This window comes from Crinia signifera, chromosome 1 (assembly GCF_055691185.1).
Source record: "Crinia signifera chromosome 1, ASM5569118v1, whole genome shotgun sequence".
NCBI lineage: Eukaryota > Metazoa > Chordata > Amphibia > Anura > Myobatrachidae > Crinia > Crinia signifera.
The window spans coordinates 117,104,168-117,131,657 of NC_139217.1; the positions used below are offsets into that span (position 1 = coordinate 117,104,168).

Sequence of the window (27,490 nt, forward strand, 5' to 3'; positions counted from 1 at the left end):
GAGGGCATGTGTTTTTATAACACATCCCTTCGCATAGTTGCAAGGAGATACAAAGGGCCTGATTCTGGTTGACTCACTAAGCAGCAGTATTTTGCTGCTTAGCGAGCCTTGTAACGCCCCCTGCCTGTCCCCCACCACCCTGCGAATATCCCCGCTGCACTGTAAATGGATATTCTGCATAAACATCCATTGGCAGGGTAGAATGCGGGCCCAAAATTATTCAATGGCATACCCTCCAACATGACCCATTCCATTAGGTACAAAATGCTCTATTCCTCGACTTCCAAAATTCAAGGGGGGGGGGTGGTGTCACTTAAACTGCCAGTGAGTCCAGGACAGTGATGTTTGAGGTGGTAGGTGTGACCCCCCCTTTTTGAATATTGGACAGTGGTGCAGCCCCAACTCTGTAACTGCCACTGGCAGGGAAGTCCAGAAACAGAGCATTTTGTACCTAATGGAATGGATCATGTTGGAGGGTATGCAATGGTCGCCGACCATCTAATGATTTCTACAGTGCTCGCGAATCGAAGTCATTCTGGGCTGACCTAGACTTGCAAAAACTGGGCGGGCGGCTGTTGTCCAGGTGTCTTCCCGCGCTTGCAGCGTTTTCATGGGTACGCCCAGGAAACGCAGGTGAACGCCTCCTACCCTCCTCAATCTCCCTCCCCCCACCCCCCATCTGTGCGACTCCACGCCAACTATGCAGGTCGACAAAGGAGCCCACACAGAAGCCCTGCACATGGGCATAAGTGAATATGCACATGCGCAGTGCTTCAGCATTGGTCCCCTGTGCGACCACGCTGGGGATGGTGTAGACCAGAATGAGGCCCAATATCCGCTCTAACACTCCTGCATACACAATGGGAGTTGTATTTCACATGGGATGTTGCCCTGGGCAACCAATCAGATCCTGTCTATTTTCTTCTAGAGGGTGCTAAGTAGAACTCATTGGTTGCCCATAGCAACATATCATGTGAAATACAACTCCCATCTTAGTAAATTTCACCGAACATCTCCTCTAACACTCCTGCATACAAAATAAATAATATCCCCCTACCCCACTAAAAACTATCTTGGACGTTTCCCAAAATAAGATTAGAACTTTACAATGTTCAGTATTGTGAAGGAAGTCATTCCAGACATTTTATTTTAATATAAGCTTGAAAAAGCTCAGAGATTGCTTAGAGAGATAACATGTGGATCTCCACAGCCAGCTACGGGAATTGTGTGAAACAACAAGGCTTGATCTGATATAATAATGTTGGCAATGTAAGAAATCACTTCTAAAAGTGCGTACACACAGGGGCGATTTTGTGAAAAATCGCAGGAAATATGGTCGCTGAGAGACCATATTGCCCGCAATGGGAGTGTGCACCGGCGATATATCGCCGGGTGCGCGCTCCCGTTTTTGCCCCTGTGGTGATCGCTGGTCGCAGGAACATGCTCCTGTGACCAGCTGATTACCACTGCCGGGCTCCCCCCGGCAGTTTCTTTTTCATCAGCGACCATCTCTGGTCGCTGATGTAAAGTAGAAACTGAGCAATATATTGCTCAGCCATATATGGCTGAGCAATATATCTCCCCAGTGTGTACACAGCATTACTGCTTGAGGAAGCAGCTAGGCATGGGCAACATGCCCGGGTTACTCCTAGAAGTGACATATGTTATTCATTTTATGCTTTCATTTGAGGTATTTTTTAATGTTATGACTGATGTGACTGATGCTGAGCATCCCCTTGATAAAGTCTTGCTGCTGAAAGACTAAATGAAATTTCATTATCTGGACCACTCTAAATGGACAGATAACCTACAGTATATATTTTTCATTTTCTATGCTGTCTTTCCACCATTTGTCTGTTACTTCACTAATAAATATTTATGATGAGATTAATCTGTTCCTAGTAAAGTTATTCACAGTTTTTTTTATATTCAGATTGCAGTACAAGACGACGCACACTGCTGTATGTTACATTCATGCTTTTAGATTTCATGACCCTACAACAATCTATTCTCTTTAGTGTAGTACAACATTTCATTACATTAAATTGTCAGAAAAGGGTAATGCCACATTTATAACTAACACGATCACGTATCTCTCTGCAATGATCTGGTATACAGTAAATAAACATATTTTGTATGCCTGATAAAGATACAGGGTGAGATGTATCAAATGGAAAATGCGGTAAAACCCCAGTTTTACCGCATTTTCCAATGTATCAAAAATGATACCGCACTGAAGGGTATCGCCACCTTTGGGTGGCGATACCCTATAGAAGCCTATGGGCTTCTTTTCGCCGCCCGCCGACGCAAACCCGCCGCCTCACCGACCCCCCCTCTGGCTTACCTTCCTGAAGGATCCTCCTGGACCCCGGAAGGTAAGCCCTGCCTTCCCCTAGTGAAGCAGCCGGACATCCTTCCGGCTGCAGGGGGGAGGAGGAGTCGCCGGGACAGCATGCATAGCTGTCCCCGGCGTGAGGGGAGAGCGTGGCGGCAGGGAGGTGACGGAGACCCCCCGCACACCAGTGTACAGGTATCGTGAGGGGACTCCGTCACCGCACCACGATGCCAGACGCATATGTTAGTACATATGCGGCAGCATCGCGGCGGGGGGGGGCGGCGAAGGGCGGCGATGTATTTTAATACATCCCGCCCACAATGCTGTATTATCAGCTGTACATACAGTAAGGGGCCAAATGTAGTTTTTTACGTTTTTTTAGGCATCTAAAAATGGCACCTTTTAAAAAAATTGCACCCTATTACACTTGGCCCATGGTGTATGAGACTCAATAGAACGGAAGTCTTCAATTATATTGTACAAAATAAGTCAAATGCTCAATGATGCCCATTATAATGTCAGGGCTGTACATTTTATAGAATGTAGGCCAGTTATATACAGTGTAATCAAGAAAAAAGCAGCAAACGTGGATCTTGAACATTGCATTATTATTATTATTATTATTATCATCGTCATATTTTGTTTAGAAAGGACTACAAACTGTTCAAAGTGCTACACCTAGTTAAAAAAAAACACTATATAACAAATTAAGTTATAAAGATATTCAATAGAGCAGCATACAGATAAGCAGAATTATACATCCACAAACAAAATTAGGAGACCAAGTTACAGCTTACTTTTCTGCATAAGACATAACAGAAAATGGGGACTGGAAGTGAACAGATATGATACATACATTCTATGGGGGGGGGAAAAAGTGGTAATAGACAATTGGTTACATCTATGAAGCGGGATACGGGTGGAGAAGTGAACCAGAGGAGATGTTCCCCATGGCAACCAATCAGCTTCTCTGTATAATTTAATATTATGCAAATTACAGATGTTATTTCAGCGCTGATAGGCTGCCGTTAAGTAACATCTATAATTTGCTTAATATAAAATTATACAGAGGAGCTGTAAATATACTAGGTTGAGATTCCCTCCATAGGGATGCATCGGTATTCTGACCACCAGTTGGATGCTGACGAATTGGCCATAGACCTAAAGATTTAATGTGCATTCTGCCTGGATGGAACAAGAATTTGGTAATATATGGGTGTAAATGATAATTGGTAATTTGCTCCCACATACTGAAGAACAGACAAAAATGGTTAATCAGACAAATTGGTTAATTCCAAATGATATGAGATTATTGGAATGGATGTTTTTGTCAGTTTTCTGGTATTTTGGAGCAAATGGTCAATTGCCAATTGCTTCCATATATTACCAGATTTTTGTTCCAACCAGCCAGATTGCACAATAAATCTTTAGGCATGTGGCCAGCTTAAAGCACCATACACACTAGAGGATATTGAGAGAGATATCGCTAAGAAAGGGGCCTCTGAGCGATATCTTTCACAATATAGTCTCGTGTGTGCACTCAATATCATTAACGACTACTGCACATCGTTAACAATGATTGCTTGTCTTCTGAACATGCAGGTCAATTTGACTATATAGCCAAACGACCTGCATGTTTAGCCGGTCCCGGTGACATCAGCAGCCTATATCACTCAGGGGCAGATGTATCAAGCTTCAAAAAGTGATCAATTGGAGAGTAATAAACAACCAGCCAATCAGCTCCTAACTGTTATATTTCAAACACAGCCTGTGACATGACAGGAGGAGGTGATTGGCTGGCTGTTTATCACTCTCCATTTGATCACTTTTTGAAGCTTGATACCATCTGGCCCTCAGTGTGTACAAATACTATTGGCCACATATATCACTATATAAAAAAAAGAGGGAATTTCTTACTAGAGGTAAGAAGTGGGCGCCAAAAAATGGGGTGTATGTGGTTCCAGCTGTCAATTCCTCGAAATATATGTAGAAGAAAAAAAGAGAGGTTGTGGAGCGCTTGGAGGTAGTTATAGGTGGGTTGAAATTATGAATTATAATACAAAAATAACTAAAAGGTCAGTAGGGTATCACAATTCATGTACATTTATTAAGACACTAATTAAAAAATGAGTAAGTGAAAATGATACACTTAATCACATGTACAGGTATTTAAAAACAACACAAAAATAGGTAATAAATTGATAAAAGAAATAGGACTGAGCCATATACTTATAGCGTTCTCCCTTTTGCCCAGTAGCTGGATCGATCTGTCCTCCTTAATGTTGGAAGTTAGTAGTATGGGTGTCCATAAACCATGCTGGGATATTTGTTGCCACTATGTTTTCAGGAATTGCTGTCTCTGTGGATGGAATGACAGGTATCCATAGGCTGGTGGTAAATTTTCCCAATATTGAGATGGTGGTGGTGTCCCCGAAGGTTCTTTCTTCCAGTCTCAAGATCAGATAAATTCATAAATAGGAGGTTGGTACCAGGCAATTGATGGTATAGGGAGTGTCCCGCAATATAGCTCTAGAGTCCAAGATATTGGTAAGTATCCTGACGCGTTTCGTTACCTTCACTGGTAACTTTTTCAAAGGAAAATGATTTTCCTTTGAAAAAGTTACCAGTGAAGGTAACGAAACGTGTCAGGATACTTACCAATATCTTGGACTCTAGAGCTATATTGCGGGACACTCCCTATACCATCAATTGCCTGGTACCAACCTCCTATTAATGGCCACATTTGCCATGCTGCTGTTTGGACTTGGTAATATGTATATGGACTATTTTTGATATGCTGGTGTGTCCACCTTTATGATTAAACAGCTTTTTGCTTTTTTGCTATCTTCTGCTATTTTATTGTGTTATGCTGGCCTTTAACTATTCATTATATATATATATATATACTGGGGGGAAGGCTGGCACTCCTTTTTGTGGTATAATACCTGCCCAGGTGCCTTCCAGGGTGCAGCAAGCACCGAAGTAATAGAACAAGGGGAGACGGCGGCACTCAAAGGGACTTTGGAGAAAGTAAATCAGACCATTTTGGGGTTCAGTTCAACGTTTCGGTCGGTTAGACCTTTATCAAGAACTACTGCATACACGTGTATGCAGTAGTTCTTGATAAAGGTCTAACCGACCGAAACGTTGAACTGAACCCCAGAGTGGTCTGATTTACTTTCTCCAAAGTCCCTTTGAGTGCCGCCGTCTCCCCTTGTTCTATATATATATATATATATATATATATATATATATATATATGTATATTCATTACAGACTCAGCCAGGAACACTAGACAGACCATGACATCACAGCTGACATCAATGTCATTTTTGAGTAAGTCCTGCCTCCATTCAATACTTCCAGGAGCTCCAGGCTTCTCTGGCTATTGTTTGGGAGAATCAATATTCCCAAAAGGTTCCAGAATGTCCTCTAAATATGATTTTTATTTTTTTTTGCAATCTGGTTTAAACTGTGCAAGTGTATCTGGAATAGATGCTGTTTTGAAGGCAAAGTCACACCAAATATTGATCTGAGAGAGAAAGAGATATGTAATAATGGTATACTGTATGGAACATACTTTGAGGTCACACACTACCCTTAGCATCACTGTCTTTCCCGTGTATATGTCCACTGAGATAGATTGGGTACTTTCAGGATAAGGAAGGCACAAATCCACAAGAAATTTGTTACCAGATACTCCAGGACTTCTATTACTGTAATCATGCTTGCGCCACAGAACAGGCCTAGCTGTCCACCCACATTAGCTGCAAGAGAGTAAGGAAAAGAACATTAGTTATACTGTAGTTTAGTTGTGTTACTCAATGTCACTCAGCAAGTCACATGTATAATTGTATATAAAATATTTGACCAGAGAAAAAATAGTTTCCACTTAGCAGACACTACGGCATACCTCCCAACTTTTGGAGGCTGGAAGCATTCTGAAAATGGGGGCGGGTTCTTTGTGGACTGGGCGGGGCCTCCTGTGGAGGGTTTTTGTCATTTCGGTGCCATGCCAGCTCTCCCTGAGCAGCTGGGCAACTCCCTGGCTCCGCTCCGTACACTAGGCATCTATTAAGTGTCCATCGGCTGCTGTGCACAATGATGCTCCTAACTGTCTTCAACCCATGGGACACTGTGACCTGTGGGTGGGGCAATGGAATAGTGTCCAAGTAGTAACCGGGACAGTTGGGATGTCTATGAGTCTCATGTAGCTTTGGATACATTTTACAGACAAATCAAGGAAAGGAAACGGATGTGTGAATTTCATTGAATTTAGGGCCCGATTCAGGATCGCTGGTAGCTATTCGAATTAGGCCCCGATTTTCAGGGTTCGTGCATACGCATCTCTGCGCATGTGCAAACCCTGGCACTGAATGGCTTTGGCGAGTCACACACTCGTCGGGCATTTTATGGGTGGCCTGGGAATGCAGACGGGCCTATGGCTGGCGTTACAGGACAACAGCGCCCTTCCCCTCTTCAGCAGACACTGAAGGAAATAAAGGTATTCTATTTCCAAAGGGGAGAGAAATCATTTGATGGTCGGCGACCATCAAATGATCTCTGTCCCCTTCGGCCACATGCGAGGGCATGTGTTCTTGTACATCCACTCACGTGGTACTGAGGAGATTTGGCGGGGGGCATTTGGCATTTCAGAGCTCGCTAAGCAGTGAACGACCGCTGCTTAGTGAGCCTTGCTGAATCAGGCCCTTAATGTATTCTTTTATTTTGCGTTACAATGACTGTATTATGTTGTATAGAAATTGGGCAATGGGACTTTAGCATTTACTGAAAACACAAGCCACATATAAGCACCAGGGCCGGCAACAGGGGGAGAGTCAAAGGAAACACCTTGTGAGGGGCCCCAAGGTTCTGATGGGCTCAGGGTCTGTAATCATAGCTGCGGCTTTGCAGTGCCTAGCAATGTTTTATAAGGGTGCTGGCTGAACAACCATCTGCCTGGATTCCTGAAAGGGAACTTACTCTGACCCCCCTGTGGCAGGTCACTTGTCCGGCTACCCGTACTAATGAGTTAAATGAGATCAGATCACCGACCCGGACAAGGCACAATGCTTCCATCTGCTCTTCCTTGTTCTGCCCCTGCATTGGTGATTGTGTGATGGCAAAACAGGACTGCAGGAGAAACACAGGCAGAATGGACTGAAGCCTGAATAGTGGTGTCAGTGGTATCAGGGAGGTGTTTTTGCAAAAATGAGAACATACCTGCCAACATGTAAATCTTTTGTGATCGGGATGCTCGGATGGCAGACCCGGGTGCGCCTGGAAAGGGGGTGTGGCCTCTGGCAAAGGGGGCATGGTTTGCTGGTGCAACAATCACAAGGACAAGCCCCCTTTGACAGAGGCCACACCCCTTTTCAGGGCCTGCATGCACGTTAAAAGGGGGTATTGGTCTCTGTCATTTTTGGCACTATGAGGACATGGCCAGTGTTGTATAAGCTGGCGGCCCTGCCCTCAGCCCCTCTGTCTCAGTGAATGCACGCATGCGCACAGGATCTATTCCCCGCTGCTCTTCCTAGCAGAAGCAGACAGGGGGACTCGTCCCACCCCCTACCCCCACCCCACTGCAGGACACTGCTGGCACCAGGTGGGATGCGGGAAGGACACTGCTGGCCCCGGGTGGGATGTGGGAGAGTCCCCAAAAAATGGGACTGACCACGAAAACAGGTGAGAGGTATAGTGAGAGTATAGAAGTGTTGTCACTCGCTCGGTCTCATTTATGAACAGGCAGTTATTATTTACAAAGCCCCTCCCCCCACAAATATTTAAATATTCACTTTGCAGTTCTCAGCAGTAGTGCAGCTGATTTGTATTACATTACATAGTAAATATTAACTTTTTTTTGTAATAATAAAAAAACACATTCAATATGCGATGTAATAAAAATGTTGCACTGAGCGAACAGGCTATTCAGAGAAGAGTATACTCAGAAATCCTTCTGCTCGATCTCTTGCACCAAGGATAGATCTGGTGCACATGTGACATGTGATGACAAGGTGAGTGCAGTACACTAGTACAGATGCAGCCAGCTGAATACAAGCTGAAGGCCGCATTTATTTCTCAGCACACATTGTGGCTGCATCTGCGTGCAACTGTTGAATAACCTGTTTCTGTGCACATAAGTACTGCCATCCATCCCAGAGACAAACCTCACATCGCAGGAGCAGGCCGGTTTTGATTTGAACAACAATTATTTATTTATATCAAGAAGCATCACTATTGGGGTATACGAACTTCACCCTTGTATCACCAGCCAAGCGGGTGATACCAAAATTCTCCTGCTCACTAACAGGGAGCTGGGCACTAAACTGTGATATTATCTTCAGTGCCCTGCTCCTGTCACTGAGGACGAAGTGGCAGAGTAGGCAGACGCTCTGTGGGTAGCCTAACATCTCCTCCGGGAATGCTTTGCACACCCCTGGAGTAATGTAACAAGCAGGGGGGAGAGGCCCACCGGGAAAGCGGGCCGTTTCCCGGTGGGCCGGCACATTTTCGAGAAGAAGTAGCTGCCACCCTCCCTGGCTGGGCCACGGCCAGCCAAACCGCCATCTGCACGGTAGCGGCCGCGGCGATATGACCTTATTGAATATAGCCACGGCCAGCCTCGGCTGTGCCGAAAGTTAAAATGTACGTGAAGTACCCCAGTGGCATCTGGGGAGCCGGATCCGATAGGTGGCGGTGGTGGCAGCAGCTTAGCAGGCTGAGGGCGGCCACAGGCAGGTACAGTCAGTATCAATCGTAATAATAGCCTGCCTCAGTCAGTCTCTCTCTCTCTATATATATTATATATATATATATATATATATATATATATATATGCATACATATACACATATAATGTGTGTGTATATATATATATATATGTATACATATCTATATATACACATATACGCCACCCTGCATACCCTCTTCCACCCTGCTTTCTCCGCCACCCTGCTTCCCCCCTCCCTACCTGAATCCTCCACCACTCCGCAACCTATGCCACCCTGTGTGCCCCCTCCCTGTATCCTCTACCACCATGCAACCTACCCCACTCTGCATCTCCCCTCCCTGCATCCTCCACAAATTTGTGACTCCCCTCCCTGCATCCTCTGCCACTCTGCGTTACCCCTCCTACCCACCATGCCCCCCTCACACTCTGCGTCCCTTGCCACCCTGCGTACGTCCTCCCTCCCTTCATCCTCAGCCACCCTGCATCTCCCCTCCCAGCATTCTAAGCCACCCTGCATCCCCCCTCCCTCCCTGCATCCTCTTCCACCCTGCCACTTTAATCTCACCTCTTTTCACCCCCTTCTCACCCTTCATGACCAACCCCTCTCACTCTGCACCAACCCCCTCTCACCCTGTGTCTTCTCATTCCGTTGCATAATGTGAACTTTAGCTCATACTGTTTGGCATAATGTGATTTTGGTCTCATAGGTTGCTGCATAATGTTATTTTTTTTACCTAATTCTGTGTGGCATAATGTGAATATTGGCTCATACTGTGTGGTATAAGGTGTACAGGTTTTTCGATAGAAAAAGGGGTGCTCTTGTTATGGTGCATAATGTGTTTAAGGGAGGTGGCCCATACTCAGTGTCCCACAGTGGGGTGGGGGGAGTTGAGAGACCCTCTGTCACTCCCTGTCTCTATCTCCCAAGCCCCAAAGGCTGCAGAATAGACGCTGTGCGCTTGCGCATATTCTGCAGCCTGAGGGGCTGGGGACATAGCCAGCAGCTTAGAGAGCCACTAGCCAAAAATGGGGCGTGGCCTCCGTGAAATAGGCCACACACCCCAAAAAACCGGGCGCTCTTCCGGCCCGCAACAGGTCCGTCTTTGGTTACGGACGATGTTTGGTGGTGTGTGTAAGGATTTTGGAGAGACCCCCCTATTTGGGCTGCTTCAAGCAATTTCCTGGGCTGGTTTTAATTCCCAATCCGCCCCTGGTAACAGGGGATTCCTTTGAGGTCACGTTCACAGTGAGACCACATCCACTTCACATGGAAGGCTATAGTCTGAGCAACGGGATTAACCAGACCCAATGACGCCTAGGCTTATTATTTATTATTTTATGTTTTATAAATCAAAACTCACAGAGAAGCTCATTTGATGTCAAAGACTTCTGTTGCTTGTTGATTTTGTAATTCAGCTCATGGTATTTAATGTCAATATACACCAAATTATTCCTGGAAGAAAAAATAGAAACATACATTAACATTGTGCACAGAACAGTAGGTCAGGGTCAAATGACGATTTGAGCCTCTATCGTTTTCAAACACTTGAAATGAAATGAACAGGTCAACGGGGAAAGGAATGAGAGTGCAAAACTATCACATAGGGATGAATTAGGTACCCGCAGTGGGAATTACAGGCTGGCCAGCAGCAGAAATTAAAGAACTCTAATAGACTGCTCACTCCAATGAGAGCCACTCACATTTTGGGGGCCACAGTGTACCCACCAGAGTGCACTGACTAGCAGCCATTCCTAGCAGATCATCCTGCCTTGAACACTCAGTACCCTATGTGAACTTGCAAGGACGTCTCCATCCCTTTGTGAACATTCCCACAGAGTTGGTAAGAACTCTCCTCTCGGGCTGTGCCTTAAATTATGACAACAATAGCACTGGTATATAATACAATCACTAGAGATGCCTTTACATCATGCAGTTTAATAGACGGTGCAGAGCTGCTGCACATGCCTAGTGTACCAGCTTCTTCTACCTCATATACTTTGTGTATCTGACCAGAGAGTAGTTGCCAGGATGAAGCGACAGGAGTCTTACCTTGAAGTGGGAGATTAAAAAGTGCACTTCTGGCTCCAACTTATGTTTGTGAATTTTTTTATTATGATGTTTAACAATTTTCCTGACCACTATCTTATCTAATTGATTGAAACAGCCTATACTATGGACCATCTGTACTGTTAAATATTAATACTGTATTCCATACAGTAGCCAGTGTATAAAAAGACCAATTTTCAGTGCAGTTACCGCTCCCCCACACTCCTGTACTTACTCCAATGGGCTGCAGAGTAGAAGATTCTGGATGACATTTGGAAACCCCCCTCTTAAAATCAGTGGTGTAACTACTGTAAGGCAGCCCCAGCTGCCGCTTGGGGGAGCAAGCCACAGTGGGGTTAATGTGGGCGCCAGCACCCGCTGAATGCACTAACATGCCGCTGCCTGCCACTGCCCACATGGCTGAGCACCAGAGGCGAGTCCCCCCACTGATTCAATTGACTGTACACAAAGCCGGCTATTGGCTACTGTGTACAGGATGGGTGGGTGGATGGGCATGCTAGGGCGGCCTGGGATGCATCAGCGCCAAGGGAATCAGCAGTGTCCGCTGGTTTCTCTTCCTCTATCGTGCTTCAGCTTCTCCGTTATGCGTGTGACGTTATCACGTCATCACAACTAGAAAGATCTGTGATCATAAGATGTGCGCATAAGTTAGCCTTCAAATCTTTTGCCTGTCCTGGATAAAAGATTTCAGGCAAGGGCACAGCTTTACCAAAGATTTTTCTTAAGATCCCATGTGCATCCCTATGGATCTTTTCTTAAATCTTCTGATCTTTCATGCAGCACCTAAGATCAGAAAATTTAGCAAAAGATCCACGGGAGCGCGCATCGGACCGAAATCGGCCGATTTTCTACCGATTATCAGTTAACATCGGACGATATATCTGACGATTCATCGGAAATCGGCCAAAAAATCGTTCTAGTGTGTGGGCACCTTTAGCCTTGGAGAAAGATAAAGTAGATGAAACTATAGTACCAGCCAATCAGCTCCTAACTGCCATGTTGTAGGGTGGGCTTGAAAAATTACAAAAATTTTGAATGGTACTTAGGGCCTTATTCTAGTTTACTCTTTCTGACAAAAAGCCTTCTTAGATGGACACAACCATGTGCACTGCAGGTGGGGCAGATGTTACTTGTGCAGAGAGAGTTAGATTTGGGTGGGGTTTTTCTTCAAAGTGAGATCTATATTGCAGTATAAAAATAAAGCAGCCAGTATTTACTCTGCACAGAAACAAAATAACTCACCCAAATCCAATTCTCTCTGCACATTTTAAATCTGACCCCTGCAGTGCACATGGTTTTGTCCATCTAAGAAGGATTTTGTCAGAAAGGGTCCACTTTATCTCTGTCCTCTTTATCTCTGTCCACTTTATCTCTCTCCAGAGCTTAATACATCTACATGTAGGCTTATTATTACTTAATAAATATATCAGAAAATTGTTGGTTTTATTTTTGCATCTTCTATGCTGTTAGGACAGCTGCACAAGTTGTATTCTTTGTTAACTGAAAATTGTCATCTTATTTTCAGCAAATACTGTGAATTTAGAGTAAACTCATTATTATTTAACCCTTTGTGTGCCAAGTGAATTTGTCAAAATAGGTGTGAGAATTGCCAAGCAAACATTTTTATTCATCATAACGACCTGTAATGTTCACCTTCTATAGGAAATCTAATTTATTTACTTACCCAATATTGTGTATTTGAATTTATATAATAAAAGGTGAGCGACGCTGGCATTTATAGTGGACATTTTAAACATATCTCACAGTTGGCACTCACATGGTTAATAAAAACCTGATTGAATAACATGATATGACTTGTGTTTATTACTGGGCATTTGATACATTAGTGGTGCTTCCTTTGTAGATCATTCATTTTTCTTATCTCGTAAATAGTTGGACAATGCTTTTTCCCCCAAGTTACAGAATAAAAATCAATAGATGGCTCATTTAGAAAACAGTAGCTGATCTTTGTCACCCAATGACCGTAATTTAGGTCACTTAAGCACTTAGTGACATTACAATGTTTCATGCACTAACTTGGTTGTGTGGCAGCTTTGGCTTCCTCTATTTAAAGACAATAAACTCCTAAAATGAGAAACTCTAAGGTCAATGGAGAGGTTTGTTCTGTAATCAATAAGGGAGCGTGTATAATTACCAGGATTACAGCAACAACACAAGAACTGTTTGGTCTGGTTAACTATGTCTATGGGGGTTATTCTGGTTCACTCGCAAAGGCAAATTCACTCTCTAAGGAACAAAACCATATGGACTGCAGGTAGGGTGTTTTATTGTTTCTGTGCAGTGTAAATACTGGCTGCTTTATTTTGACACTGCAATATAGATAATAGTTTGAAGTACAAGCCCCACCCACATCTAACTCTCTCTGCACATGTTACATCAGCCCCACCTGCAGTGCACATGGTTTTTTCCATTAGAGAGTGAGTTTGCCTTTGCGAGTTAACCAGAATAACCCCCTATATATTTACCTCATGTATGTGGGAGTTTTATCCAGTTTGCTAGAGAGATAATCAGCAGCTTTCTGACTTGGAAACGTAGAATATGAGAGTCTAGCGGGGTAGTCTGTCTCCTCACAAGGAACAGGACATGTGGAATTGTAGGTTCCTACACTACAGAGCTCATTCTTATCAATATGATCTGCAGGTAAGGAACATATAAAATACAGCATTATCAGATTACACAACCGATATCCTATGCGTTTCAGTCACTAAATCATTCAAATTCAATTACAGCAAGATTAACTCAGATTTATATGGATTGTGAAACAGGCACCTTTATGATGCTTACAATGTAACCTTACTTTTAAGTGTTATTTGGTCACTCTGCTCAGAATATACATCAATGTAGGGTGCCAGAGAGGTCAATTGTATACAGTATAAAGATGGATGGCACTCCAACGTCTGTAGAAAAACACCAACGTGTTGTACATAAGGCACAACTTGCCTGAAACATTGCTGCTATCTGTGGTTATGCTTCTAGCATAATATAAACATTGGTATTCTTCCACAAATATCTGGGTTCAGTGGCGGATTCAGGGGGGGGGGGCACCCGGGCACGTGTCCCCCCTGTCATTTAATTTTGTAGCTGAAGACCAGGGCTTTCCAACGGAGAAATCGCCTGGCAAAGCTGTAACGTTTTCCCCCATAGGATAATATGGTACCCGTCAATTCCGACCCCCACCCGATTCCGACGGCTGCCAGTTCCCCCCTAGCATCACAGAAGCTTGTGGCTGTTCATGTTTTTTGAGGGCAGATTACTCTGGAACCAAACGTTCCAGTTTCACTGGACCAAAATCCTTCAAAGCGTTCTTCAATATGATACTTGTCTCATGTAAATGGGTCAGTTGGTTCCGAAGATATAGCCAGTTAAATGAGATAACTGGTTAAAGGGGGCGAGGGGTGGTTTTCTCTCCCCCTTACACCAGAAAATGCAGGGACTAGGCTGGTGTAAAAGGGGCCAACCTGGGAATGCATTTTCTGTTGTGAAAGGGGTATTATTTCAAATAGCCGGGACCTGCAGTGCTCTGAATACAGCCAGGCTCTGCCACTGTCAGTGGCTACCACTTCTGCCTGGCGGTGGCTGTCCCCCATTTACCGCGAGAATGTATTCCCCCTTGGCAATGAGCATGTAATCCCACGTGGCAACAAGCATGGAACCTCTGGTAATGAGCATGGAACCCTTGGCAATGAGCACGTAGATAAGCAGCACTTACAGTATGTAGCATAATTTTTAATAGGCATTATGGTGTTTGGCATAATCGTAATGGCGTGTAACTTAACGTGTAATGGACATTATGGTGTAAATGTTTAATGTGCGCCTTTGGTGGACAAGCGTATTGTGAATTTTGGCTTAATATGTGTGGCATTATGTGAATTCTGGCTCAATCCGTGTGGCATTATGTGAATTTTGGCTCAATCCATGTGGCATCATGTGTAAGGGGCAAGTATAATGTGGTATAATGTGGTCTAGTATTTTGTTGTATAATGTGTAGAAGTTGTATATGGTGTTGTACACTACACTCAAGGACACGTCCCCTGTTGAGTGGCCACACACCCTTTTCCGGAGCGCGCCTTCGCGGCTTGCACAACTATATCCTTCACTTTTGTCGCCATGGTGGGCCTGCGTACTTTAAATGCCAGGGCCTATTTTTAATCCCATTCCCACCCTCTCTCTGCCGCTCTCTTAGTATGTACACTGGCACCACTAACACCGCCGCTCCGCCACCTAAACCCTCTTTTATCATGGTGCCCCCCCTGTCATTTTATCCTGGATCCGCCCCTGTCTGGGTTCAATTAAAACTGTCTATTGTTTGTATAATACAGTTGTGCTCATAAATTTACATACCCTAGCAGAATTTCTGGCCATTTATCAGAGAATATGAATGTGTTTACTCTCTAAATCTAAATCATAATGACAACAGAAACTATCCAAATGACCCTGATCAAAAGTGTACATACCCTGGAGATTTTGGCCTCATAACATGCACACAAGTTGACACAAAGGGTTTCAATGGCTTTTAGTAGCCATCCTCACCTGTGATCTGTTTGCTTGTAATCAGTGTGTGTGTGTTTCTGGTCTCCTGAAAGACCCTGCATCTTTCATCCAGTGCTGCACTGACATGTCTGAATTCTGAGTCATGGGGAAAGCAAAAGAATTGTCAAAGGATCTGCAGGTAATTCAGGGGCGTAACTATAGCACCGCAGCCCCCGCGACCGCGGGGGGGCGCTATGCGGGCGCCGGGGGCTGCAGTGCTATAGTTACGTTAGCTGCAATGTGAAGGGAGCAGGGGGCAGGGGGGCATTGAGGCGGCTGGGGGGACGGACGCTGCGGGGGACGGAAGCTGCGGGGGACACAGAGGCGGCAATTACTTACAGCTGAGCCGGGCAGGGGGAGCCGGGAGCTGTCTGTACTGAAGAAAAAAAAGCCCATACAATGAATGGGCAGCCTGTGATTGGCTGCTGAGCACTCTCTCAGCCAATTGCTGACTGGCTGAGAGAGCGCTCAGCCAATCACAGGCTGCCGATTCATTGTATGGGCTTTTTTTTTTCTTCCGTACTGACAGTGACAGCTCCCGGCTCCCCCTGCCCGGCTCAGCTGTAAGTAATTGCCGCCTCTGTGTCCCCCGCAGCGTCCGTCCCCCGCAGCGTCCGTCCCCCCAGCCGCCTCGCAGCGTCCCCCCCACCTGCATTGACGGCTACCTGGGGGAGCGGCAGGCGGCGCAGATGGAGACCGGGGGCGCGGCGGGAGAATATAAAGAAATCTTATTCAAAAGACCGGGCGGCCGCTGATTGGCTGAGAGCTCAGCCAATCAGCGGCCGCCCGGTCTTTTGAATAGGATTTCTTCCTATTCTCCCGCCGCGCCCCCGGTCTCCATCTGCGCCGCCTGCGGTCCACGCCTGCCCCTCCCCCAGGTACCCACAGATATATCGGATCTGAACATCTAGACTGCGGGTGTTGGTGCGGCGGGCGGAGGGGCGGGTGAGTGGCTGGGCGCCCGCCCTTTAACGGCGGGGGGGCGCCCAAAATGTAGTTACGCCACTGAGGTAATTGAACTGTATAAAACAGGAAAGGGATATAAAAAGATATCCAAGCAATTGAGAATGTCAATCAGCAGTGTTCAAACTCTAATTAAGAAGTGGAAAATGAGGGATTCTGTGGAAACCAAATCATGGTCAGGTAGACCAACAAAAACTTCAGCCACAACTGCCAGGAAAATAGTTTGGGATCCAAAGAAAAATCCACAAATAACTTCAGCTGCAATACAGGGCGCTCTCAAAAAAAGTGGTGTGGTTGTTTCAAGATGCACAGTAAGGAGGCATTTGAAGCAAATAGGCTGCATGGTCGAGTCACCAGAAGAAAGCCATTACTATGGAAATGCCACAAAGCATCCAGCTTACAATATTTCAAATAGCACAGAGACAAGCCTCAAAACTTCTGGAACAAAGTCATTTGGAGTGATGAGACCAAAATGTAACTTTTTGGCCACAACCATAAACATTTTTTATTTGAGAGGAAGGGATCTCCCCTAATACAGTGGAACGACTTGTGGTGAGTTGTCTTGGCGCCCTTGTCACTCTCCATTTTTGTTTTTGTTTCACTACCTATTCCATCTGTGGAGAGGTTCCTCCTCTTTTTTACTATATTTTATGACCTATCCTATTTTATGAGCTAATAAATTAAAAAAAAAGTGTTTTGAAATCTGCTTGGTGCTGGTCCTTTTTGGAAAAAGAAACCGCGATAGGAGGAATCGCTGTGTATAAGAAGTAAGAACATGTAGCATACAGTACCTTTTAAAGATACCTTTATATGTTTACATACAGATTATGAATTGTAAGATAATTGTAAGCATTTGCTTATGAATACGGCATGAAAGGTGGTCCCGTAAAGTTTATATCACAAGAATCCATTGAAGGAGTTTCTCCCTGGAAAAGATATTTTAAGACTTTATAATCAATATAAGCAATATTACACTATATACAGTATGTGTTTCTTCATTTTTATGTGAAATACATTGGAGGACTCTTTGAAGTGAATATAGGGGCATTTTCAAATCTTGACCTACTTCACGGTGATAAGTAACTACTGTATAATTTATTTATTTTCATTTGAGCGCAATTGTGATCTTCCAGATGTTTGTTTGAATTGTATATTTCAGGGGTTTTCAGCTATTCCCCCTTTGGAATAATTGTAATTGCTGCACAAAGGCGAAGTGGGGACTGTGAAACATTCCTTCTCTTCTGCATAAATGTTACATTTGGAGAGGCGTCAACAAGGCCTATGATGAAAGGTACACTATTCCTACTGTGAAACACGGAGGTGGATCGCTGATGTTTTGTGGATGTGTGAGCTACAAAGGCACTGGAAACTTGGTCAAACTTAATAGCAAGATCAATGCAGCATGTTGTCAGAAAATACTGGAGGAAAATTTGCACTCATCAGCCCGGAAGCTGCGCATGGGACATAATAGGACATAATTGGACGTTCCAACATGACAATGATACAAAACACAAGGCCAAGTCTACCTGTCATTGGCTACAGCAGAATAAAGTGAAGGTTCTGGAGTGGCCATCTCAGTCTCCTGACCTCAATATCATTGAGCCACTCTGGGGAGATCTGAAACATGCAGTTCATGCAAGAGAGCCCAAGAACTTACAGGAACTGGAGGTTTTTTGCCAAGAAGTATGGGCAGCTTTACCATCTGAGAAAATAAAGAGTCTCATCCACAACTACCACAAAAGACTTCAAGCTGTCATTGATGTTAACGGGGGCAATACACGGTATTAAGAACTGGGGTATGTAAACTTTTGATCATAGTCATTTGGGTAGTTTCTGTTGTTTGACAATAAATGGCTTTACCCAACCACTAACCATGAGTGAAAGAAAAGTTTGTGAGTTATCATTCATATTCTCTGACAAATGGCCAGAAAATCACAAATTCTGCTAGGGTATGTAAACTTATGAGCACAACTGTATACTGTATATACACCCTCCATGGAATTAATAAGGTATTTGACAACATTATTATTATTATTATTATTATTATTATATCCACCGCTGTTATGATACAGGAATAAATATATTTTCTATACTTACGGAGAGCAGGATATACACAGTTGTAAAACTGTTGAATGTCACATTCTTTCCCAATTCCTGTGATTAAAAGAATACATAGAAATGACAATGTGCAATGTATACCTACTGTAATACTGGAGGGGATATGGTCATTGGGTCACCACCAAGTAGGTCGACATGTAAATAGGTCGACATGACTTTAGGTCAAAATGCAGTAAGGTCGACAAGACTTTAGGTCAACATGGGTTAGGTCTATGGGTCATTAGGTCGACATGGGTCAAGACAACAGGGTCATTAGGTCGACATGGGTTAGGTCTACATGGGTCATTAGGTCGACATGGTTTTTTTTTTACTATTTTTTTGCGCCATGTGCCGACAGGTGGTATTTCATGCCCTACCATCCACTAGGATGTGGTGGGAGAATAAAATAGTGTGCCGAGTGTAGCCGAGCGTAGCGAGGCACCGTGCCCTAAGCATGGTGAGTGCAGCAAGCCATGCGAGGGGATGTGGTGGTACGTTTCGGGGTCCATGTCGACACAACGTTCCGACAGGCGGTATTTAATGCCCTACCATCCACTAGGGCGTGGTGGGAGAATAGAATAGTGTGCCGAGTGCAGCAAGCCATGCGAAGGGACACAGTGGTATGTTTAAGTGTTTATGTTGACTGTGTCGACATAAGGGTAAAAAAAAAATGAAAAAATTATGACTTTTTCACTGTGGCCCTTACCCCTGCCGACCTAATTACCCTGTCGACCTTACCCCTGTCGACCTAGTGTCTTTGTCGACCTTATGACCCTGTCGACCTAACCCATGTCGACATAGACTTATGTTGCCCTTCCAGCATGTCGACCTAGACACATGTTGACCTAAATGCATGTCGACCTAATGACTGTCTAACAACTTGCTGGTGACCAACTGATCCACACCCTACTGGAGTTGTATCTGCAATTGCATATATTCATTACTCAGTGTCATAGTACTATTGTTGGGTGTGGTATGATATTCATGATGTCTCTGCATGTCATTATACATCATTCATGTGAGTGTCACTTCTAGCAAAGTCATCTGATGGAAATGCGCTCAAGTGAGTATGCTCCTCTTATCCCTAATACTGGTTTTACACCGCCCTAAATATCCCGGGTTTTTGCACAGGAACGCACAGCAACCAGTTATATTGTCCTGGGTCTAGGCACCCTGTTGAAATATGCTGGGTTGAGCAGTGCAGTGCAAACCAGTAATCCTGGTTTATGGGAATGGGACCCGTTCACTGCAATGAAATAGCCATCTCGTGGAGATGATCTCATCTACAAGTACTGGCTCGGGAATATGCCGGGTTGGGCCACTGGTCATAGCTTTTAACCTGACATCATTAGGGTCTGGTACTAGTAAGCATTGTAGTTATTTTCCTGAACTTCTTACCTGGCAGGAGGAAAGGTACACAGCCACATTTTTGTTGTATATAGGATGACTTGCATTCTTGTAAGCATCCATACGTGCTGTAAACATCATGGTATTCCAACATTAGATCAGGATTACAATCACCCCAAGGATGTTCTTGGATAATTGTCTACAAGCGTGGAACAGAAAATAGACAGTGGTTTCATGTACATGTACAATACATTAATTTTATTTTAAACAGTGGATGAATAGTTTAAACTTATGAGTCAAAGGCAATGATAGGCAACCATCACAAGAAGTTAAAACACACAGATAAATAAAATACCTACAAAAAGGTACCCGGCTCCATCTGTACAATTACATTTGAAATAAAGAATCCAATACCAACCACTCATTATGCTTCAAAGAGATGCAATAATTAAAATTGTTTTGGTGTGGAAAGGGTACTTATATGTTAGTTGGGCTCCCACTTTAGTTAGTACCACCATACCCCCACTATCCATGTCAGCATGGAGTTGATTTTATATAGTGTGGTGAGCGCAGCGAGTGTGAAAAACTAAGCAAATAGCTAAGCAACTAACATATAAGTACCGTGTAAAGCTTAGCAATATGTGGTCTTAAATGCATTGATCAATTCATGAACTAAAACCCTATTATTTACATAATTGATTATCTGTACGTTAAGGTGTGTTAGTTTGTTATAGTGCTGGGCCTTCTGTAATATATATATATATATATATATATATATATATATATATATATATATATATATATATATATATGAATGAAACAGTATTACCCGGCACTCTGCTTGTGATACAAATATCTTGCTGCGGTGCCTTCCAGGGAGCTCTAGGATCCAAAATAACCAGCAGGAAGAAAGGCGGCACTCTCACAGACTTGTAGTGAAGTTTAAAAGTCCTTTATTGCAGCAGTCCTGCAATACCGCTGCAATAAAGGACTTTTAAACTTCACTACAAGTCTGTGAGAGTGCCGCCTTTCTTCCTGCTGGTTATATATATATACAGTATATATATATATACTAAACACTAATATATATATATATATATATATATATATATATATATATATATATATATAATCCTTATATGCCGGCACTCCAAGACAGCTTGATCCGGTGCACTCTCCAAACATAAGATACAGTTCCACAAGAGAAAAGGCACACAGACACCAGTCATCGGTTTCAAAATGATGTATTGGGCATAGCACTATCTACCGCTTTCGGGGACACCACCCCGTTTTCAGGATAACTGCCCTGCACAAACAAGTGCCCCGTCTGTGCAGGGCAGTTATCCTGAAGACGGGGTGGTGTCCCCGAAAGCGCTAGATAGTGCTATGCCCAATACATCATTTTGAAACCGATGACTGGTGTCCGTGTGCCTTTTCTCTTGTAGAACTGTATATATATATATATATATATATATATATATATATATATATATATATATATATAATATAAAATAACATTATAAAGGTTTTAGTATGCATGTACATTTCATGGAACACATACTGAATCTGCATTTAAAGTTCCTTTAGTAAAAATATAGAGCAGTGGTACAGTTCATTAAAATATACAGTACACCAAGCAAAACTGTCTTAAAGCATCTGAATGCCCAAACATCATTACGGTGCTCTTCAAAGCCATGCTAATATATCGCAGTTGGCATTTATGGGCTTTATTACCTGCTGAGTTCCAATGAAGTCTTCTATTTTGTGCTTAAAAACACAGTACATTAACCATCAATATTTAAAAAGTCAGTCATCTGCGTCTGTATTTAGGGAAGCTTGCTTGCTCTTTGAAATGACCTGCCCGGATAACGTATTTGCATTGCAAATGTAAACTCTCTGCCGTGATTTCCTATAAATAAGTAATTACCTTGAAGTGTGTGATGGAAGCATGAGAATGCATCCCTACAGGACTGTGTAACCCCAGGCCATCAAAGCTGGGAGGAACCTTTGGGGAGTGGACCACAAATATTATTCCAGCATCCATAAATCCCAAATTTGGTTCATCCGTGAATTCAGCCTGATTTAAGAGAACCATAAACATTAGGATGGCATGCAAATTATAGAAGCAATACAAACACCTGTGAACAAGAATTAGAATGCTCTAGTAATACAGTATAACCATGCAAAGCTTCATCATCAGGATAATATGTCCATTGTCAATATTAGTGTTGGCTGGCTGTCCAGCATACCAGAGCAAACTATGGCCCTCACTGTACTGTGTGTAAATACAGCAGTACAACAAATGTTAAAAATAGAACTTGATATCACAATGCATTCAATCTACATACAGTAGTGCTGGGAGTTTTTATTTGCTACTGTCCTTGACTCTTCTGTTATGTTGTTTCATCAATTTGATGGGCTGGTAACTTGTTACATACTAACCAGGTCCCACACTACATTACTGTTATGGCCATACGCTCTTGTGATTTGGCTCTTTTCTACATGATTTCGACAATCCGGGATGAAGTGTGAAGTGTCAAATCATACGTCATTTCCTTACGATTCTGATCCGATGCACGGTCCCATTGGTCATACATCATATGCAGAGATTGCCACAGCTGCAATAAGGACTTATCATACCCAGAGCAGTGAAAGGGATCTCATGCAATTCATCATACGCAAAATTACCCCATATGATGTGTCTCATAAGATCGAGCCACCGGGAAGCTATCGGGTCAGTAGCAGGGGTAACGCATGTGAGGCTAGCATGCAATATCTTAGCGTAGCCATAGTGTATGGACACCTTTAATCTGCAATACCAAATTGCATAAAGGGCAAATACAGATATTTAATACCCAAGATATTAGCATAGTAACCTATCACAACTGATGTCATTGTAATGTGTTGGGAGAACTACCAGTAATCAGTCAAATTGTCATCCTAAAGAGATAGGACAAATCCAAGTTATCAATATACATCTGGAAAAACCATTTTTCCACATGAGTGATGTGAATGCAATTTTAGCTTGCATGTAGGAAATACACTCTATTTACCATACTATGCATGAAGCCAGAGGATGCATGGGGTGTGCTTGCAACGGAGCCCACCAGCAGCACCATAGAACCCACAGCAGCTTCAGAAGGCAATGCCCCCTGCCAGCAGCAGCAGTAGGGCTGAGCCACCACACTTGCCTTCCCGGAGCTTAAATCGTAACTGAGCCGCATCTTCAGAGCTCATCCCCTGAACCCTGCAAAGCATGCAGCAGAGGCTGTAGCCATCTGCTGCTGGTCTGTATAGTGCTGCTCGCGCTGCCTGGTTCAGCGACCCAGTGGTATGTTTATATTATTATTCATATCTTTAAAATGTTATTAAAATCTTTAAAATATATTCAAAATCTATTTGGGGACGTATGCATTTATCTACATACCCATGAGGGAGCAATGTATGGATGGATGTATGTATGGATGGATGAGGGCAGAGGCATTACTAGAACTTTGCAGGCTTCATAGCAAGATCTTGAAATGCTTGCCACGCTTCGGGCTCGGTGGCTCGCTGCACTCTCCACACTATATAAAATTAACTCCACGCCGACGTGGATAGTGGGGGTATGAAAAGGTCAGAGGACACGTACCGCCGCCCCGCGCGGGCTCGTTGTGCTCACCACGCTTCGGGTTGGCGTTGATACTGGGGGTGGCGTTAACAATAGGGGGGCATTTCACATTGTAAGCACCCATCAGGGTGCTTGTACAATTAAAAAATGCGATGAGATGCCCTACGATGCACATCGTGGGCGCCATGATAATACACAAGTACCGTTTTTTTATTTTGAATACATTTGCAAAAATCTCCCAAAAACGTTTTTCACAATGTCATTATGGGGTATTGGGGGTTATTCTAGTCCATTCTTTCTGACAAAATCCTTCTTAGATGGACAAAACCATGTGCACTGCGGGTGGGGCAGATGTAACTTGTGCAGAGATAATTAGATTTGGGTGGGGTTTTTCTTCAAAATGAGATCTATATTGAAGTGTAAAATCATGCAGTCAGTATTTACCCTGCACAGAAACAAAGAAATCACCCAAATCTAATTCTCTCTGCACATGTTACAGCTGCTCCCCTGCAGTGCACATGGTTTTGTCCATCTAAGAAGGATTTTGTCAGAAAGAATGAACTAGAATAAACCCCATTGAGTGTAGAATTTTGAAGGAAAAAATTAATGCATTGGGGGAAATTTACTAAGATGTGTATTCTACTTCACATGTGATCTTGCTATGGGAGGGGACATCCGAAATGTGCCCTTCACTTCAGCTGATTGGAAGGGGGCAGTGAAGATTACAGTTACTTATTGATTAGACCCAGCTAGAATGATTACAGAGTAGATTAAAGCCAGATAGTGGAGTGTAGCACTTTTCAGCTGTATTTAATATGAACTAATTCAGGATATTTATTTCAATGCAATAACATATAGCGGTTCTGTGAATGGTTCTGGGAATGGTCAAAGTTTATATTATGCCTATTGCAGTGTACTACTTCTCACGTCCCCATGAAAAGTAGTGTGATGTGTGTAAATGCTGTTTGTATCTCTGTAAGTCACTTAGGTCACATAGAAGGCCTGACACTTTGAATCCATAATGGCAGCATTCTTATTTTTAAATATGGACAATATTTTTTATTTTTAATGTTTAATGTCATTTTAGTACCTGTTTTATATCAAACATTACACTAAGTCCTCTTCCAGCACTGCTGATCCTTTTATTTGACAAGGAACTGTTAAAAGTATAACAGTTCCCATATTCCGTGAAAACATGCACAAAGTCCTTTAAAAAAAAAAGGAAGAAAAATAGTAAAATGTTTCACAAATTAGTATCATGTAGATGTAATGTTATTATTATTATTTTTTAAGAAACAATAGATACATTTAAAAATAGCTAAATTCTTCCCTGTCTTCTACCATGAAATCCAAAAACACATATTGCTTTGCGTTGTACTTGCAAACTGCATTTGTTTTCCTTTATTACTTTACTATAGTTCATGAGTCTTAAAATATAAATTACTTAAAAATTGGAGAATTATAAGGAAGACAATCCAAGGATAGACATTGGGAGTGATGTAATGCGGTGGGAGTCCGGCGGCTGTGCGGGATGCCAGCCAAACTCAGAGGTTTTTTAAAGGGGCAGTCACTTATAAGCCATGGTTTTGTCTTGAAAATTACTGTCTCCATTAAAAAAACCTTAGAGGTCGTCCGATATGCCGGGTGGCTGCCAAACTCACACTGCATTATGGGCCTTATTCTAGTTCACTCTTTCTGACAAAATCCTTCTTAGATGGACAAAACCATGTGCACTGCAGGGGGGGGGGATATCTAAAATGTGCAGAGATAATTAGATTTGGGTGAGTTATTTTGTTTCTGTGCAGGGTAAATACTGGCTGCTTTAGTTTTACACTGCAATATAGATCTCACTTTGAAGTAAAACCCCACCAAAATCTAACTCTCTCTGCACAAGTAACATCTGCCCCACCTGCAGTGCACAAGGTTTTGTCCATCTAAGAAGGATTTTGGCAGAAAGGGCCCAATATCCCATCCAGCCATGCCATGACCGTAGACCAGATTAACATTTTTGTTATGACCATATAATTATACAGAAACCCCATCTATTAGGAAAACAAGCAAGAAAGTAAGTCATCTTACTTCTGGGTAGCATGTGTATCCAAAGAAATCACACTTTAATAGCGTCCTGTTATTGAGATAAAATCCATAATTTTTGGTGAATTCTTTAATGCTGAAATTCTGGTGGAGCTGCAGGAAATCTAACACTTCTTCTAGGTCTTTGTCCATGTTGGAATAATGGAGAACTGCAGATACAATGTTCCACATGAAGAATGCAACACTCAGATTGTTCACTGCACTTGCCTGGAACCTATAATAATGTAAATGGGAAAAAAGGATATACACACATATATATATATAGAGAGAGAGAGAGAGAGAGAGAGAGAGAGAGAGAGGACTCGTGGATCAGCACTCCTTCCAACTCCTAGCAATGTCATATATTGCTAGGAGTTGGAAGGAGTACTGATCCACAAGACCTCCAACTCCTAGCAATGTGATATATGCCTTCACAGCATATATAAAATATATACCACAGCACAGGTGTGGCTCACCATCCGGTGATACTGTGGAATAAAAGCACTGAAACGTTGATGCAACTAAGACACTGAGTTGTCTCCTTTATTAATTCCATTAATAAATGCTGCGCCTGTGCTATGGGGCCTTATTCTAGTTCACTCTTTCTGACAAAATCCTTTTTAGATGGACAAAACCATGTGCACTGCAGGTGGGGTAGATTTAACTTGTGCAGAGAGAGTTAGATTTGGGTGCGGTTTTACTTCAAAGTGAGATCTATATTTCAGTGTAAAAATAAAGCAGACAGTAGTTACCCTGCACAGAATAACTCACCCAAATCTAATTCTCTCTGCACATTTTACATCTGCCCCCCTGCAGTGCACATGGTTTTGTCCATCTAAGAAGGATTTTGGTTAGGAAAACATCATTTTGTATCCCAATTGCACACTGAGGTGCAGGGGACCTCTAGCGGCTGTCTCCTTTTGTGGTGGTGGCCATCTTTGGAGGGGCGCAGGGTCTCTAATGCTGTCAGAGACTCTGTGTCTCTGCTATGGACAGGTGGGACATTTAGGCGGGTGGGAAGGCAATTTAACTCCCCCTGGGCAACGAGTATGTAATCATTCCTCCTGGCCACAAGCATGTAACCTTCTATGCAATGGCCATGTAATCCCCCTGGCATGGGGAACTCCTGGCAAACAGCATTAAACCCCTGGCAACCAGAATATAGGTAAGCCACACTTCAGGGACATTATGCATTTAAGCAGCACTAGTGGTGGCATTATGTGTGTAAGGCACTACCGGGGGGGGGGGGGCATTATATTTGTAAGCAGCACTAGTATGGGCATTATGTGTGTAATACAGTGGCACTACAGGGGGGCATTCCTTGTGTAAGCGGCACTACTGGGACCATTATGTGTATAATGGGGCACTGCTGGGGGACATTATATGTGTATGCGACACTACAAGGGGTGTTATGCATGTAAGAAGCACTACAGGATGCATTATGTGTAAGTGGCACTAAAATGCCATGGGGGGGTCGCCGAAACATACTGTTGCCCTGGGCACCATGTCACCTAGCTACTCCTCTGCCTAGTGGGGAATCAATTTAACCACAGGGTTTATTCCACTGCTAATTACCCACACTGGCTAATTCAATTATCAAGGACTGCTTGTTAAGACAAAACCCCCACCGGAGTTGGGCACACAGTTTTAGAAAAGGTTGTTTTATTGAATAGCCCTGGGCACGAAGCCCAGAGTTATACCACGTGCAGCAATCAC

General features: G+C 43.3%; 1 protein-coding gene across 1 annotated transcript in view; it reads right to left on the reverse strand.

Moving 5' to 3' along the window:
* Window positions 1-5,607: 5,607 nt before the first annotated feature.
* Window positions 5,608-27,490, reverse strand: part of ASIC5 (acid sensing ion channel subunit family member 5) — a 55,884-nt gene continuing 34,001 nt past the window's right edge. The window contains exons 3-10 of the mRNA XM_083156869.1: window positions 25,781-26,009; window positions 24,792-24,908; window positions 22,019-22,168; window positions 20,143-20,290; window positions 18,745-18,801; window positions 13,620-13,788; window positions 10,427-10,518; window positions 5,608-6,102 (exon numbers count right to left, since the gene is read on the reverse strand). Of these exons, the coding sequence (XP_083012995.1) occupies window positions 5,942-6,102; window positions 10,427-10,518; window positions 13,620-13,788; window positions 18,745-18,801; window positions 20,143-20,290; window positions 22,019-22,168; window positions 24,792-24,908; window positions 25,781-26,009 (1,123 nt within the window). The 3' untranslated portion in view covers window positions 5,608-5,941. The remainder of the gene's footprint in view (window positions 6,103-10,426; window positions 10,519-13,619; window positions 13,789-18,744; window positions 18,802-20,142; window positions 20,291-22,018; window positions 22,169-24,791; window positions 24,909-25,780; window positions 26,010-27,490) is intronic.